This window comes from Nyctibius grandis, chromosome 1 (assembly GCF_013368605.1).
Source record: "Nyctibius grandis isolate bNycGra1 chromosome 1, bNycGra1.pri, whole genome shotgun sequence".
Taxonomy (NCBI): Eukaryota; Metazoa; Chordata; class Aves; order Nyctibiiformes; family Nyctibiidae; genus Nyctibius; species Nyctibius grandis.
In genome coordinates this window covers 26594460-26611744 of record NC_090658.1, presented here as the reverse complement: position 1 = coordinate 26611744, position 17285 = coordinate 26594460, and the positions used below count along the sequence as shown (strand labels likewise).

At 43.9% G+C, this 17285-nt stretch overlaps 2 protein-coding genes across 13 annotated transcripts in view; one reads left to right on the top strand and one right to left on the bottom strand.

The window, feature by feature from the left end:
• Nucleotides 1-2375, bottom strand: part of BICRAL (BICRA like chromatin remodeling complex associated protein) — a 129044-nt gene extending 126669 nt beyond the window's left edge. For 7 of the 12 annotated variants that reach the window (XR_011047929.1, XR_011047932.1, XM_068397765.1 and 4 more), the window contains exon 1: nucleotides 950-1616. Coding sequence is in view for 1 of the 12 variants with exons in the window: in XM_068397748.1 (XP_068253849.1) it covers nucleotides 950-960 (11 nt within the window). In the remaining 11 variants the exon portion in view is untranslated. Of the gene's footprint in view, nucleotides 1-5; nucleotides 749-949; nucleotides 1617-2146 lie in introns of those variants that run through there. The other 5 variants (XM_068397773.1, XM_068397808.1, XM_068397756.1 and 2 more) reach the window with 2 other exon arrangements.
• An 11383-nt stretch (nucleotides 2376-13758) lies between these two features.
• Nucleotides 13759-17073, top strand: TBCC (tubulin folding cofactor C). Its single transcript, XM_068403684.1, has one exon. The coding sequence runs from the start codon at nucleotides 14045-14047 to the stop codon at nucleotides 15104-15106; it is 1062 nt and encodes a 353-aa protein (XP_068259785.1). The 5' UTR covers nucleotides 13759-14044; the 3' UTR covers nucleotides 15107-17073.
• Nucleotides 17074-17285: the final 212 nt, after the last annotated feature.

The following is a 17285-nucleotide window of genomic DNA, read 5'->3' as shown; positions in this document are numbered from 1 at the left end:
CTTACAGCAATTTCTTAAAGAAAGAAAGAGAAGCGGGGGGGAAGCTAGCAGCTTCTGGGATTTCGGGGAGAGGATCTGAAGGCCCGAGACACAGAAACGGCCCGAGCGGGGCGCGACGGCAACGCCCCACACGGCACGGCAGCAGCTGAAAGGGCCTTAAAATGGCGCCCGTGGGGGAGGAGAGTCAGAGTGAAACTGCGCAACAAACGCTGGCAGGAAGCCAGGCAGCGCCATCTTCCCCGCTCCTTCCCACTCCCACTCGCACCGAGAGCTACACCGCAAAGGCTGGCCGCCGGGCCGGGGCACGGCCGGAGCCACCGCCGGAGGAGCTCTCCCGTCTCCTTCGAGTCCTGTGCCGCTCCGTGCAGCCGAGCCCCGAGGAGGAGCGGAACGGGGTGCGGGGAGCAGACAAGCGGGGGAAAGCAAAGGCCTCCACGTCTCTTTCCTTCCCCCTGTCATTATTTAGTAACAGTTCTAAGTAAACATAAACGTGCCCTCTAAACGTCGTTTAATTTTGCCTGGTTTTTAACATTACTATATCTGTTTTCTGCCATAATCCGTAAGTGAATTCTGCAATTAACAGAAAAAACGAATTATATTATATTAATGAATTATATGAAGTACTGAAGCCCCCCCATAATCCGATAAACGTGAACTGTGAGGATTTCGGAAAATCCCCTCCACAACCAACTGCTGTTTCAAGCCACAAGTAAAAACTATTTATAAAACATTGTTTCTTTTACGGAAAATAATCCCAGCAGCACAAAGTATCAGATTCACATCCACTCTACAGCGAAGCCAAACGGGTTACTCCAAACTGAGACGGTTTATTGTTCTGTTTTAAAAAGAGACGTTAAATATTCTCTCGCCAAAAGCGGGGGGGGGGGAAACACACAGCAGAAAACTTGGTCCCGAAAAGGAGGAAAAAAGCGCATTAGCCCAAACCTACCGCCCGAGCATTTCTCGCACCCACAAAAAGCAGCACCGTTTCCATTCCTTGGTTAAAAGCAGGAGGCACGGAGCAATTCAGAGGAAATTGCAAATAAAGAACCAAACAAATCAAATCAAATCTAGTGGCGACATCGAAAACGAGGAAACGAGTGAAAAATAAATCCCCAGAAGACACAAATCTGAGAGACAAGCTCAAAGAAATGACAAGATTAGGGTGGTGGCGAGTAGACGGGGGAAAGGAAAAAATCAAGCCAGGAGTGAAAAAGGAAAAAAGAAAAGAAAAATCCTTCCCAGCTCCACAGCCAGGAGAGAGACGAAGTGTCTCCATTTTCCCGACGAGGAGGAAGAAAGTGTGTTTCACAGACCACAGAGCTTTAGAGAAAAGCAAAGAAACGAGGGGGGAAAAAAAAGAGGGAGGAGATTTGAAAAGATTATTTTTCTTTCTCCCTCACACACTCTCTCTATCCCCCTCTCTCCCTCTCACTCTCTCACTCACACATACACACACACACTCTCTCCCTCCTCTCCTCTTTCCATCCCTCTCTTGATGGCCATCAAGGGGGCGGAAAATAAAAAAAAAAAAACCCGACAACAACAACAACTAATTTTAAACCGGCTCAATCAATGAGTCATTAAAAGAGATTTTTCTTCCCTCCTCTCCTGAATTTGCATGGCATCAGCAAGAAAAAAAAACCCACCCCAAACCTCTCCCCTCTCTGCAGCTATCAGCCTGGACCTGAAACCTTATCTCTCCCTTCTACCCCCCCTGCCTTTATTTTAAGAAACAACTTTTTTTTTTAAGTGCCCTCAGCAGCCACTACCACCAGCCTCGCGGTAAAAAAAAAAAAATATATAGAGAGAGTTCATTTCCATGTGAATCCACATCTGCCCAAACAACAGCCACCCACAAAATATCCCTCTTCTTCCTCCTCGTCTCCCCTCTCGCTCGCTCTCTCGCTAGATATATATTTATATACATAGCCCCAGAGCCAATAGCTCTCTGGGCTGAAACCTAATATCCTGGTTTTGGCAACTCCTGGTTGTTAATTTGCTCCTCTTTCTTTTCTGTCTGTCTGGAGATAGATTTCCCCCCTCTCTTTTCCCTCCCCGAAGGAAGGGAGGAAGGAGGTTGTGTGTTTTTTTTTTCCTTGAAATTTTTATCACAAAATTATAATACACTCAAAGGGAAACTCACCGTCATGAAAAAGCAGTGCCTTGTCAACGGGGTTTCTTCGCCATCACATCAGGGGCTGGCAGTGTAAGAGAGAGAGAGGGAGAGCGAGAGAGCGCGGGAGGGAGGGGGGAGGGAGAGCGGGCGAGCGAGAGAGGGGGAAAGAGAAAGAGAGCGAGAGAGGAGAGCGCGGCACGGCACGGCACCGCCGCACGGCACGGCACGGCACAGCGCGGCACCGCACCGGCGGGGCCCGGCCGTGCAGCTCCGCCGGGAGACAACGCGGCGGACGGGCGCCCGGGCACACGCACCGCCGCCCTGGCATGATGAGTCCCCGGCTCCGAGGCCAGCCCGGCTTCGCCTCTCGTACCGGCAGGCCCTTTAACGTGGCCAGCTGCCTTTTTTTTTTCTTTTTTTTTCTTTTTTTTTTTTGTTCTTTTTTTTTTGTTCTTTTTTTTTTTTGTTCTTTTTTTTTGGCGAAAGCCGTACATCTGACCATCTATACGTGCCCTAGCTCTTTGCTTTCGGTGAAAAATTGGGGGCTGGGGTGTGTTTTGGATTACAGAAAAGTAAAAAACCGAACAGGTTCATCCCACTAAAAAGAACAGTACTTTGAACAACTTCATAGATTTCCTTCATACTAAATTTGTAAACCACTACACACTTGGGGTGGGTCCCCCGGAAAAATAAAAGGCAAGGTCGCCTTGAAAAAGATAAGATTTGATCCTCTTACAAGTTGCAATATTTTGAATATTTCTAGATACATTCTTCTTCTTGTCACCGTTGGTGGAAACAAATTACAAGAATTTTAGCTGCTTAAAAGTTTTGGGTGACCTAAAAATGCTAATTTGGAGTCAAAACTTATAGCACTGAGAGTTCATTGATACACTTTACAATTTATTTCAGCTAAAAACATTAATATAATAATTTTGTTCAAAGCTTTTTTGGTTATACAAAACTAATTCAGCTTAAAATACACACTTTATCCATTACAAATATAATTAAAAATCCTTTATTCAGATGATTCAGAGAAGCCTAGTTTATTTAAAACTAAAACGTTTTGACTGAAACCAGAGTTAGATTCATAGCATGTAGAGATACGTATGGTCATGCTTTTAAATAAGAAATCTCTTGAATACCCTTTTTCTGCTAGTAATTGTAATTGCCAAGGACTTACACACAGCCACCATTTGTTTTTTTCCGAAGAAAAAGTAACTTTGTTAAAACTCCTTTGAGACAGGGATTTGAAGACTTTATTTAGTTGCACATTCTTCTTTATTAGCTTCACAGCTCAAAAAACACTTAAGTTTTTAGTTTTTAAATACAATAACATGAAAATGCTTATGGGCAGTGTATTAAGTGGAACTTCTCCAAGAAGTTGGCCAGATTTTTTACGTTTAAAAGCCAGTACCTCAGCATCGTTTTCAATTACAATCTGGTTATATTATTTTTTAAGTAATCAACCAATTCATATTATAATATGGGAAACAAAGGTTAAGCCTGATTCCAAACCTTTGCCAAAGCCAAGGCTCACCTGCAATTCTTGTTTACATGCATGCCCACAGTAGAAAATTCAGCTGAAGTTTCAAATCAGTCCCTAAATGGAAAGGTTGGGCCCTAGCAAACAGGCCTTAGCTCGAGTCCAACAGATCCTTTATGCAGTCCAGACATACTGAACACAAGCATGGCGCTGCCCAGTCCATCAGCCAATAGAGTAACTTCACTTTTCATAAATACAGTATGGACCTGAATAGCCAACAAGATAGACATAAACACCACGTGTCAAAGAGCTCAGCGTCCTAATTGCTCTCACAGCCTATACTCCCGACACTAGCATTAGAAAATCAAAAAAGCCAATCTTCAAGGTCCCTGACTTCAGCAAATGCTTCAAGGGGCCAGATTCTGCCCTGAATTAAAGCCTATTCAGCATCACTGACTGTAGAGGATGTTGCTCAAATAAGAACTTGTGAGCTGGAGGGACACCACAATCCTTCTTGTGACTTAGCTAACAGGAAGGAACTTTGCTTCAGAGGTTACGAGGCAGAGTATCTGATCGGTATATTATTACTCTCCCAGTCCTACAGAAACCACAAATAGGAAGCAGGCAATACAAAAAAGGAGTAGGAGGAAGGAGGACAAATGATTTTGAATAGATTCGCTTATCATAAGAAACACAAGGAAGCCTACCTAAATTGGCCACAGTTGTACCATAATTTACACTTACTTTCCCTGAGGGATGTTTCAAAGCAGCGTTGGCAATAACCTTGCTAAGCAGGGACAGTACAAAAAGGGAAGGAGAGCTAACATCTATACAATGAAGCACCCTGAAGCAACTGGATTTCTCCAGATCTACACAAGTCAGTGAGTTTAAGAATGAAAACCCTTTACATTGCCACTGAGTGGACAAACCCAAACCAGAACACACTGTATGTACCCTCTGCAGAAGTAAATTTGCATATATTTCTATATTTGCTATATCACTTCAGAAACAAAATTGGCTCAGGTAGAAACGGTTACTTAAAAAATCAAGGGTTGGATGTGACTTTATAGCTCAGATGGAAGTATGCGCTTAAAGCAAAATTAATGTCACCTTTAATACCAAGAAGTTTGAATGCAGTCTTCAGCTGTAGTGGTATCACTTTCTGGTGTACTACAGAATTTTCCAGACTATGTTTGTAAAGAAATACTGCTTTTTGCCGTGAGGTAGTCATGCTTTTTTAAGAGGATCACATGGTGTTTCTGAAATGAGTATCATTGCCCCAGGAGGTTGCCCCTCTTCTCACTGCCTTATTGCATTAACACAAAAGACCCTAATATGTCAAAATTCTTCTACCCCAAGGTCACCTGCCCAGAGCTGTCATCCTCAACCAGAGTCCTGTTCTCCAAATGACATACAATGCCCATTCAGCTGCTGTCTCTCCTTAGCGTTCTCAATCACATTCATTCATTTTGCTGTAGCAGCTTCAGAAGGAGTAAGGGGAAATAAGCATGAGAAGAAAGGCAAGACCAGTGTCAAAAAGGAATAGGAGAAGTCTTCAGAAGGCAGAGGCTGGCGTAATAGTTCTTAAGTACAGCTACCAGGAACACCATGTGCACTCATCACACAACATACTACTTGGCTATGTTTTGACATCAGCTGTCAAACTGTGACCGTGCTATTTAACAACTACCACTCTCATAGGTGTGCAAAGACACCAACTGACATTTAGAGTGAGCCGAGATATGTAGCCCTGAAATGACAGATTGTGCTGAAGTGAAAATGAGGCTTAGATATTGAGAGGGAGAAAATAACGGGGTACAAAACACCCTCCCCATTCATTCTGTCTCCAGTTTTCTCCTAGATCAAGTCACTTTATTATTACTCAGCCCATTTTTCCAGGTCTGCATCACAAACATTCCAACTCTTGTGCAATCATAAATTAGCATCCCAATAGAAGATCAAGCAGCAGCAGATTCCTAAGGAAGAATTTAAGGACTAAGCTATTTGCATTAAAGGAACGAATTCCACAGTCATCCCAAGATTCTTGCGTTAATAGTTGTTTTGTAACCTCACCTCACTGCATCCTCTCTGACGTATACTGGATGGAAAAGAATGCCATTTACTCCACTGCAGCCTTACTTCCTCAGACTGAGTGCTTCAGCTCTACTGGTGGCACTTCTTCCTCCCATGCTTCTTTATCTCTCCATTCCTTAACATGTTTCTTGTGTCAGCTCATTACCAGACACACAATTTATCCAACTACATACTGCTTTATTAATTACTAATTTAGATAAGAATAAATAACTCTAAGCTTGAAGGCATAGAAACAAACAGGTCATCATTAAAAGGTACAAGCAATAGAAAGGTAGAGGTCATAACACTTGAAAAGTAGGGCACTCAAATACAGTGGCATGAAGGGAGACAAGGACTTTAACTTGGAATATAAATGCAACATACCACATGAAAAATTCAGTTTGATATCCACATCAGCTGCCAAATTTTGAATAGTTGCCGTCACTACTTTGATGACCCATGAGTAAAAATTTGCTAAACATCACAAATTTCAGCTTTATACCATGCCTTACTTACACAAAACCGTACTTACAAAACCAGGGTCATAATTGCATGATGTAACTCACAAAGCTGTATGACTCCAGTATCAATCGTCATACCAAACACAGGGCTATCTAACCAATACATATTTTAAGGGGTGATTGGTTAGGACATAGGTAGTAAGAGGAGGTAATGAAGAGTGAACCTCACAACAAGAGATTTACACCAATACCAGAAGACAGACAGGTTTCTATGACTGGAGATTGTGTGAAGGCCAACAGGGCTGTTCTGTGATGAATCCAAAGAACAGATTTTGGAGAACTGTGCTTCTCTGAGATGTGGATCTGACATATGGAAGACAATCAAGTAAAACCAGAGAAAATGTGGTGACCGGACCTACCATTGAAACAAATGACAATGCAAAGTTATTACTGGAACAAATCAAGAATAACTATATCACGCTCTAGGTTATTTAAATACAGTCTCATATTCTTCAGCTTACGAGTACCTTAGAAAGGAGAATTAAGTTCGAAAGATTAATAGCTCTCACTTCCAATTTAGAATAATCTTAAAATATTCAACCCCTGAAATGTATTGCAAAAAAACACCTCTGGAGACAGAACTTTACTATGGTATCTGGAGAAATAATCTTCAGCAACTAACACCACCAAAATTTATAGAAGAAATTTAAACTAAAAATGATGCAGAATTATAGAGAAGCTTCTATAATATTCAGAGTTTATTTGGTTAGCATAGATGAATGGGAAAAAAAAAAATCAGGTAAGTAAGGATACAGAAATACCTAAGAGTATGTTAATGAGTAGATGGACACGAGGTTTTTTAAAAGAAAAAAGTAGTAGTAATTAAGGACAGCAGCCAGGCAATGGAGCTAACAAAAAGACCATTCCTAATACAACTGAGGTGCTGTGGATGATTTTAAAAAAAAAATCAAATAAATATTAATAGAAGGAACCTAAGCAAAAAATGGGAGGCCTAAAACATGAAACGAGGTGTTATAGGGATAACAGAAACACAGTGGAATAGTAAGTTATACCAAAAGCATTCATGTTCAGGAGAAAAAAACCCACAAACATGCTAAGCTATACTTGTGTAAGGGCAAGACAAAATGGAGGAACAGAAGGGACATTATGAATAAAGCACCATCTAAGTCACAACTTTTGAGAAAGAATGGTTTTACTTGGGTATTTCTGGGACTCTACCAGAAACCAGCTGAAAAAGATTTGGATATTAATAGAGTGCTGTAAGATAAGTCTTACTAGATAAGTAAGATTGCTGTAAGATAAGTCTTATCTTACTTACTAGAAAGTGTATCAATATGAATGGAATTTATTCTCTCAGACTTAGACTGAAGAACAAATGCTAATAATAGGAGGCGGCAGTCCTTCAAAATGATAGCTGACAGATTTTTTCATAAGATGAATAAAAGGCAAAAAGAATACAAGTTTAGTTTTCATTAGTAGTATATGTAACTATATAGTAATCATAACTAATGAATATACTACAGGAGAGCTATCAGAAAATCAGTAAACTTGGATACAATTACTTCAAGTTAATTCTATTTAAATTATTCAGAAAAATAAATGGAATATGTTTGCAATTAAGATTCACAATTCCAAAATTGAAAACTTTGATATACTATTGAAGCTAGGCGGTCCATTGAACTGGCTAGTCCAATAACCAAACATACTTTTCTGAAATGCCTTACAATTAAAAAAAAAAAAAAAAAAAAGTAAAAGCATCTGAAGTCTAAAAGTAAGGCACTGAAAAAAATCTCTTAGGAACTCCAGAACTAATAGAATAATTACCACAAAGGAAGAGTCCGTAAGACAGCATCTGTAGCCTACATACTTGGTTTCTGGAATTTAACTAATGTCAATTAGCAAGTTAGCAGCTAGGCCTGGACCAAACCTAAGTGCTCTTCTGCTCTTGAGCTTTTGTGTTTAGCGTATTTGGGCCTCACTTTGTTAATCTTGAAGTGCCTCTTGTCATAAAATGTTATGCTTTGAAGTCTGTCCCTGGTTTTGGAGGATAACTCATTTTCATAGAAATGAATTTGTTTCTCCACCTTTGGCATAAGGAATACCAGGTTCTCAGAAGGGACCAGCTCAGACTCGTTTCAAAACAAGTGCACCTTGACTGGTTGGAATATAATTAGTATCTTAAGCATTCCCAAGGATTACATTTCAAAGCTTTCACATTTCTCACAGCAATTAAGATGCACCAAGTAAGTTTTATAGCTTTAGCTCTCTCTAATTAGTGATTTACAAACACACATATTTTACATTGTCTTGCCTTTCCATACGGCCACATATATAAAGCACAACATTTGAGTCCAAACAAAAGCTTTTTTAAAAACAATCAGTATGCCAAATGTAATGTTAAAGGAATTTATTTTTTTCCAAGAGAAGAACACAGAGATACAGTGACTTGACAGTCACTTTTACTGAAGCCCCATTCCACTGTGAAAAATGTAGAGCCTACAGTATCTTAAATGAATGATAACAGACCTTACATCTTTAATGCCTGATCAGAGTGCTAGAGGAGTTCAAAGAGCCCTCACCAAAACCAGCAGTAGAACACGATGGCTGCGCAAGCCACTGAAGTACCTACTTTGTAGCCAGAAGTAATTACGTTCATCTGCTCATCTCTTCTGGAGAAACTCAATCTAACAGGCAGAGATCGCATCTGTCAGATAAGAGCTCCATGCAAGACACAGGAGCTGCTGCTTTTCTTGACAACACAGCTAAAAGACAAAATAGCATTTTGTGTGTGTGACAGTGCAACGTACATGCAGTACACACTTTGGAATAAAAAATGTCAGTGTTGGGAGTACATACCGATGATAAGGAATAACTGTATTTACTTCCTTCCTTTGCTTGAGAGCACGCAAATCTACATCTCAAGATCCCGCCACGCCTATGAGGTTTTGACTTTCACTGGCTCAGGAACCTCAGGTTTAAGAATACATTATTATGAGGCCAGACACCCAGGTGCCTCTGTGGATCTCACTTTTACTCCCCACTCTTCTTAAAATAATGATGGAATGAGACAGGATCGTGAACCTTCACCTGAACTGTGCAATACATCTCACTTCAAAAGGCTATGAGTTAATGCCATGGAGCTAGTTTAAATCAGTACAAAATATTTCATGTAGATAGCATTCAAGACCGATAACCATGGGATACAGAGTTAAACCTGGAAGCATGCGTAAAGGGCCTTATGTTTTGGAATTTCACAGCACTAGATCCAAGTAAGCAAGTGCAACCTGCAATTTCACGTAAAACAAATGACACTGTACAGTCCAAGCAACAGCAAAAGGTCTTACTGAAATGACTACTATCTACTTTCAAACCAGAGAGTAACTAAAGCACATCCAGGGGAAAAAAAATAAAGTAGGAATAAATCATAACACAGACAGAACTATGTACCTTACTTTTATCTAATATCCTCAAACAGCTAAACTGCTTGTTGCAGCTTACCAAAATGAGTCCAAGCCTGAGCTAGAAGGCTTATATTTTATTCAGGTGGTTACTGTTTCGGAAATTGTGAATCTTCTGTTCTCTATGGCTTATAACAGAGCACACTAAGCAGCCTTAAAGCAGAAAAGTTGCTGGCAGCAAAGTCAGGAAGAAAATTGTCAGTCTTTGTATTACCACAGAAAAAATATATAAATACCAATATCAATTATACCAAAACCTCAAATTGTATGTGTGGAAAGTAATTTTGGAACACCAACATGAAATGGTTGGAAGAATTCTACTGCTCCCTTTTTTTAATTTTTCATTATGGTCATACACTTCACCTTCTTGCATCTGGGGTTATTTTGCTTCTAACCTAAAAATCATTTGTGCACATTAGAATCATTGAATAGTTTGGGTTGGAAGAGACCTTTAAAGGCCATCTAGTCCAACCCCCCTGCAACAAGCAGGGACATCTTCAACTAGATCAGGTTGCTCAGAGCCCCGTCCAATCTGACCTTGAATGTTTCCAGGGATGGGGCATCTACCACCTCTCTGGGCAACCTGTTCCAGTGTCTCATCACCCTCATTGTAAAAAACTTCCTCCTAATGTCTAGTCTAAATGTATCCTCTTTCAGTTTAAAACCATTACCCCTTGTCCTATCACAACAGGCCCTGCGAAAAAGTCTGTCCACATTTTTCTTATCAGCCCCCTTAAATTACCGAAAGGCTGCAATAAATTCTCCCCAGAGCCTTCTCTTATCTAGGCTGAACACTTCATTTTTCTTAGCCTTTCTTCACAGGAGAGATGCTCCATTCCTCTGATCATTTTTGTGGCCCTCATCTGGACCCACTGCAACAGGTCCATGTCTCTCCTGTGCCGAGGACTCCAGAGCTGGATGCAGTACCCCAGGTAGGGACTCACCAGAGCGGAGTAGAGGGGTGGAATCACATCCCTCGACTTGCTGACCATGCTTCTTTTGATTCAGCCCAGGATATGGTTGGCTTTCCGGGCTGCAAGCGCACATTGCTGGGTCATGTCCAACTTTTCATCCACCAGTACCCCCAAGTCCTTCTCGGCCGGACTGCTCTCAACCCTTCATCCCCCAGCCTGTATTGACACTGGGGATTGCTCTGATCTGGGTGCAGGACTTTGCACTTGGCCTTCTTGAACCTCACAAGGTTCACACAGGCCCACTTCTCAACCTTGTCCAGGTCCCTCTGGATGGCATCCCATCTCTCAGGCATGTCAACTGCACCACTCAGCTTGCTGTCATCTGCAAACTTGCTCAGGATGCACTCGTTCCCGCTGTCTGTGACATTGATGAAGATATTAAAGAGTACTCATCCCAATACAGACCCCTGAGGGACACCACTGTCACCAATATCCATCTGGACACTGAGCTATTGACCACGACCCTCTGGATGCCACCATCCAGCCAATTCCTTACCCACCAAACAGTCCATCCATCAAATCCATCTCTCTCCAATTTAGAGAGAAGGATGTTGTGGGGGACCGTGTCAAAGGCTGTACACAAGTCCAGACAGATGACATCCGTAGCTCTTGCCTTGTCCACTGATGTAGTCACTCCATCATAGAAGGCCACTAGGTTGGTCAGGCAGGACTTGCCCTTGGTGAAGCCATGCTGGCTGTGTTGAATCACCTCCCTGTCCTCCATGTGCCTTAGCATAGCTTCCAGAAGGATCTGTTCCATGATCTTCCCAGGCACAGAGGTGAGGCTGACAGGTCGGTAGGTCCCAGGGTCCTCCTTTCTACCCTTTTTAAAAAGCAAGGTGAAAAGATTCCAGTCTCTCCCAGAAGCTCCTATTCACAAGTGTATTTGGTCCTCATTAATTTAAACTTTCAATCACCTCTAGAAAAAGCAATTTAGAATACCTAGCTTTCTAAGTGCCTAATTGTAATAAAAAGCAATCATTATACTGCAGCATAAAATACTTAACATTTATTTTGAGCTGTGTACATTAGTGTTTTCTTGCAGTCTTTTCATATATAAAGTTGTTTTACCCACTGCAGTTCATCTACTGGCTCACATCTGTGTAACAATACCAAAGCCACTCTCCAGTAACATTTGTGCATACTGAAAAACAGCAAAAGCCTTTTTCTGTCAATATTCTCATGTATGGGATGAGCACTTACATCACTGTTAGCATCTGTATTACCTACACTCGTGGGAGCGTAAGGCAAAAAAGCCTGCTATGTAAAATGAAACTTACACGTTTCTTATGAAATGAGATGGAAATAAGGATTTTTTTTTCTCTTACAGTGAATTAATTGCACCATATTCCTGCCTATGTAACATTACTGCAATTACTGCAGGACTGGATTTGACTATTTATTAGCAAAAATGCCTAAGATTTACTAAATGCATCATTTAAACACATTGGTATGAAAAAAAAATCAAGTGAAAATATTTCAAGATATCCTTCCTTTTTCATGATTGACCATCCTCCCTTTCTACAAGGTAAGAGGTTTTCATTTTCAAGACTCAAAATCTAATTTTCCAGAAGCAAGATTCTGGACACATTAACATTGCACTGTAGTGATAGTTAAAAGCTGTAATGCATTAACCACAACGTTACCCATCGTGCTGCCCCCCATCCAACCTGCTCCAAAGTGCTACTGTTAAACAACAATCCCTTGAAATCCCCTGATTTTATATTGTAACAATGATAAGGACGTAATATTCCCTATTTTAGTGCAAGTCCCTTATGCATTACAAGGATTAAAGGCATTTCACTGCCTTTCTTCTATCATCCTAACTGGGTTGACATTATTACATATGAGGTTCAGGTACCCTCTACCCTCTAACAATGTTGTATCGTGTCTAACACAGAAATTAAACCCTATTTCTCAGGAAACAGAAAACAACGGCTACTTTCAAGCTAAGGCTACTTTCAAATGCTAACCTTAAGTAACATATCAATCTATACTTCCAAACAGGAACATTAGATTAAAAACTCATGCTGTCACCAAATCGAGGACAGTAAATTCAGAATATCTACTTTGGGTTTACCACCTTTTTGTTTCAATTAATAGTTTTAGGTCTTATGTTAATTTATTATAGGTAACTTTGAAATGCCAAGGGAAGGAAAATGATATTTGTAGAACTGGACAGGAGTGACATTTATTTTCCTGTGTTTCTAACAGTGCTTTGTGTTAACTTTCTTTGCAAAAATTAACATTCCAGGAAATAGAAGAGCAGTTCTCAAAAGAATACATCAGAATGATGAGCACTTTTCTACTTTGTAGCCAGGTGTACTTCATTTCTGGTTCCTGCTGCAAGTTTATTTAAAACACATCTCCTAATTATAAAACTTAAACACAAAGTAAGTCTTCCTTGCCATGTTCCCATATAGGCCTCTGTGGATTTCTCACACAGACCCCCCTCTAGGGCACAGTAACCCACAGGCACTGCTCTCACCTTTTCCCTCAAGAACTGAACTCTCTTCTGGAACAAAACACTCAGGAAATCAAACAGGCGGCTAAGAAAAAAACCAGTCCGTTTGGCAGCACCTTTGCAGTTACCCGTAAGTACCAACAGCCTTTTTCATAGCTACTTCATCGCACAAGAGGAAACCGTAGGGGAGGGGGACGGAAACACCGCAGTGACGGAGCCTCCTGAAGACACCGGCCCTGCGAAGCCGCCAGCCGACCCCAGGCCCGCGGCTCCGCGCCTACCCGGGCACGGGGAGCGCCACCCCCAGGCAGCACACGCGGCCTGACGCCTACCCGAAGCGCACCGCCAGCTCAGGCAAGACCCCCGCAGCCAGCGCGGCCTCACTCTGTTTCTAACGGCAGGTGGAGAGGAGCTGCCGCCGCCGCCGCCTGCGGCAGCCAGCGCGGCTGAGGGGGAGGCGGCGGCGGCCCTCAGCCGCCCTCCCCGGCCCCGCCACAGGGCCGCCCTCCCGCAAGCCCCGCGGCGGAGCTGCCCCCGTTCCCGCTCTGCCTCTGCCGCCCGCAGGGGGTGCCGGCAGCCGGGGCCGCCCCCGCGCCAAGGGCCGCCGGCCCAACGGCCGCCGCGGGGCTCGTCATGGCGGGCGCGGCCTGGGAGGGGGTGGGGGAAAGGAGAAGGGTGGGGAAGAAGCGGGCACTTACGCGCGCGCACGAGGGGGGAGGGTGGGGGAGGGCAGGGGGTTATTTATAGCCCGGCTGCTAATTTGGGAAGCGGGACAAGGCGCCCCGCGGAGCGGCACCTGCCGCCACCACTCACCCCATCCCGCAGAGAGGCGCCGGCCCCTTTAAAACCGCAGGAGACTCCTCCCTCCGGCCCCCCGCCCCTCCCCCCGGCAGCCCCCCCAGCCCGCCAATCGGCGGCGGCGACGCAACAGGGGCTGCCGGCAGCCAATCGGCGGGCCGCGTAGTGACCGGAGGGGAGGCGAAGAGGCAAGATGGAGGCAGCAGGAGAGAGGGTGACGGTGCCCGCGGAGGAGCTGCGGCCGCCGGCTGCCTTCGTGTCTCCCCTGCAGCCCGAGATGGCTGCCGCTGCCATGGTGCTGCCGGAGCGGCTGCAGCGGCGGGAAGCGGAGCGGCAGCAGGGCGTGGAGCGGCAGCGGCAGAAGAAGGAGGCGCAGGTGGTGAAGGAGGAACAGAGCGAGTTCTTCGTCGCCGTCTTCGCCCGGGAGCGAGAGGCCGTGGAGGCGCTCCTGGCGACGGGGCCGCTGGAGGAGGCGGCCGCCCGCCTGCAAGGGCTGCAGAAGCTGCTGACTGAGAGCGTGCGGTTCCTGGCGCCCTACGAGGTGCGGCAGGGGCAGGAGGCCGTGGCGCGGCTCCAGGGAGACCTGGCGGCCCGGCGCCAGCAGCTGCAGCCCAAGAAGAAATTCGCTTTCCGGGCCCTTAAGAAGGAAGCGGCTCCGGGCAGCGAGCCGCGCCCCGCGGAGCCCGCCCGGCCTGCAGCCGCCGCGCCGGCCCCCGGCCACGGCCCCGCCGAGGCCGAGGGGGAGCCGGGCGGGCCGCCGCTGTGCGGGTTCAGCAGCGCCGAGGGCGAGGAGCTGGAGCTTGGCCCTGCCGAGCTGCTGCAGCGCGACGTGGTGCTCTCGGAGCTGCGCGGCTGCCGGGTGCGGCTCTGCGGCAACCCCAACACGCTGCGAGTGCGGGACTGCCGGGGCTGCACCGTGCTCTGCGGGCCCGTGTCCACCTCCGTGCTGGTGGACGGCTGCAGCGATTGCATCCTGGTGCTGGCCTGCCAGCAGCTCCGCACCCATCGCACCCGCGACAGCCGGTTCTACGTGCAGGTGACCAGCCGAGCCGTAATCGAGGACTGCAGTAAGGTCTCCTTCGCCCCCTATGCCTGGAGCTACCCTGGTATCGAGAGAGATTTCGAGTCTTCTGGGCTGGACAGAAACAGAAACAACTGGAACCAGGTGGATGACTTTAACTGGCTGGCGACTGACAAGCCTTCGCCCAACTGGAGCCTGATCCCCGAGCAGGAAAGAATCAGTTGCTGGGACTGACTGCAGAAGCAGCTCAGTGCTGAGCAAGAAATCCTGGTGCAAACACACCGATTCATAAACTGTGGGATTTCATCCCTGATATGCCATTAACTTATTCCGTTGGGTATTTGAGTTGCGAATTACAGTGTATGACTGGATTTTTTAAATTGAAGAATACCAGTCATATAGTTTACTATTCTCACACAAGTTGCTGCTGTGATCTTTATGTATCACTGTGGAATATGCCAACTACTGCCATACCTCATTGCTGAGTTTTTCTGATTACGGTGGGGCAAGGGGCACTGGTACACAACAGTGACCCTCTGTTAGAGCTGTTATGCTGCTTTCGCTCGCCCAGGCAGAATCTGAGTTAGCTGCAAGTAGTACAAGCTGTACTGGAATGGAAAGATCAAATAACACATTTTTCGTATTTCAAGTTGCAGAAAACAGTACACTGTATCTTGTTGGGAGTATGGGAGAGGACTTCTGTGATGTAATTGGGACACAAGGTTAATTTAAAGAAGCAGTTTGTAACTGAACAGTGTAGCAGACTTGGGAGAAATCCTAGGCTAAGGTTTAATTATTAGCCAGGTTCTGTTCATGTGGGTAAAATCTGTAAGTTGTCTTTATTTAGGCTTTTATTTCAAGTGAGATGTTTAAAGAAAAAGTCTCCTAATGAACATTTAATGCTTTCCTAATATATTAGTGATTGTTTGAAGTTAACAAACCTATAGAGGCTATATAAATACTGAGCCTTCACAGTCTGAAAATATTACATGAAAGGATGCTCTGGAAAACATTTTAGCCTGAGATGGATAAAATGAGTGCTTTGAGTGTACTTCAGGGACAGAAATAAGTGCTGATTAACGTCACAGAGTCTAGGTAAACTGCTCTACTGCAGTCTGAAACTTCAGGGGAGACGTGTTCATGTGTGTCCTACTAGTTGTTTCGTCTGTCTACCAGACAATAGGCTTTGTGGTGCTTTAATTAACATTACCCTGCTACTGCATAAGTGCAGTGTTCACAGGAGTCAGTAAAATGGGAAGAGGAGGTGCTATATTCCAGTCCCAAAATTGCATGTTTTCTTGCATAAAGTGCACAGTAACTTAGGTACCATTTCTTCACTCCTGCTAAACAAACAAAAAAAAAAAGGTAGCAGCATTATGGAATACAGTGTTTTTACAATGCCCTGTTGGTGGTGAAGTGACTGCTATCCATACATAAAGTATACATAGTAGTTCTAGGTTTCCAAAACCACTCCTTAGCTTGTGACATTTTGCAAGACATCATTGTTTATCTTGCCTAAGAACAGCTTAGAGTTGTATTGTAAAACTGCAGGATATTTATGCTGCCCTACCATCATATATGTGCCTCTAACAGAAAATGAATACTAGCTGAACCGTCAAAAACTGCACCATTGCTATGAGAAGTGCTTGAAACTTCACTTGAGCACTTCACTCATTTTGAGCAGAGAAACTTTTTATCTAAGTTGTTTTCAGCATATTTAATTTACAAGGGGAGAAGAAAAGGGGACATTTTATGTATTTTTCACAACTTTCAGTTTTGTTTACTTCTGTTAATGTACACTTTTTGACTGAATTGGATTTTGCATTTCAGATATTTGTTTTGAATTTACTTCAAATTTACAGTTGTCTCTTTACTAATGATTCTTCTTTATATCAACAGCATCATAAAATGATTTTTAAAAAAACACCTTTAGTCTTGCTTTAATGTACATAATTCTTAATATCTGTTGTTAAAGGGATGTCATGAGATGAGGCTCTCAAGTATCTTAATTTTAACACATCCATCTTAGTACAGAACCTGATTTTGTAGTCAAGTCTTTCTTCCCCACATATCCTGGTAGTGACAAATCAATCCCCTTAGCATCCTCTAGTCCTGGAATTGCACATTGTTCAGCATGTAAGGACTACAGAAATGCCTTTGTTCAGCTAGCCAAAAGCTGCAAATAAAAGCATTTACATTTACTTACTGTGTTGATGGACACTGGCAAATCTAGAAACGGCGAGACTACTGTGAGGCTGTAGCAGGTGCTGGAGATGTGCGCTTCTCAGTACACTTCAAACTGGCATGTGAGTGCATTCCTGTATTAGCTCTTAGTCCATAGCATGCAGTATTGCCTGAATAAACAGAGCATGAGTCAAAACAAAGAAATTTAGACTTCAGTTTCAGTCTGAAA

Excerpts from the sequence above, each read along its gene's own strand:
- TBCC (XM_068403684.1), top strand. The coding sequence starts at position 14,045 with ATGGAGGCAGCAGGAGAGAGGGTGACGGTGCCCGCGGAGGAGCTGCGG.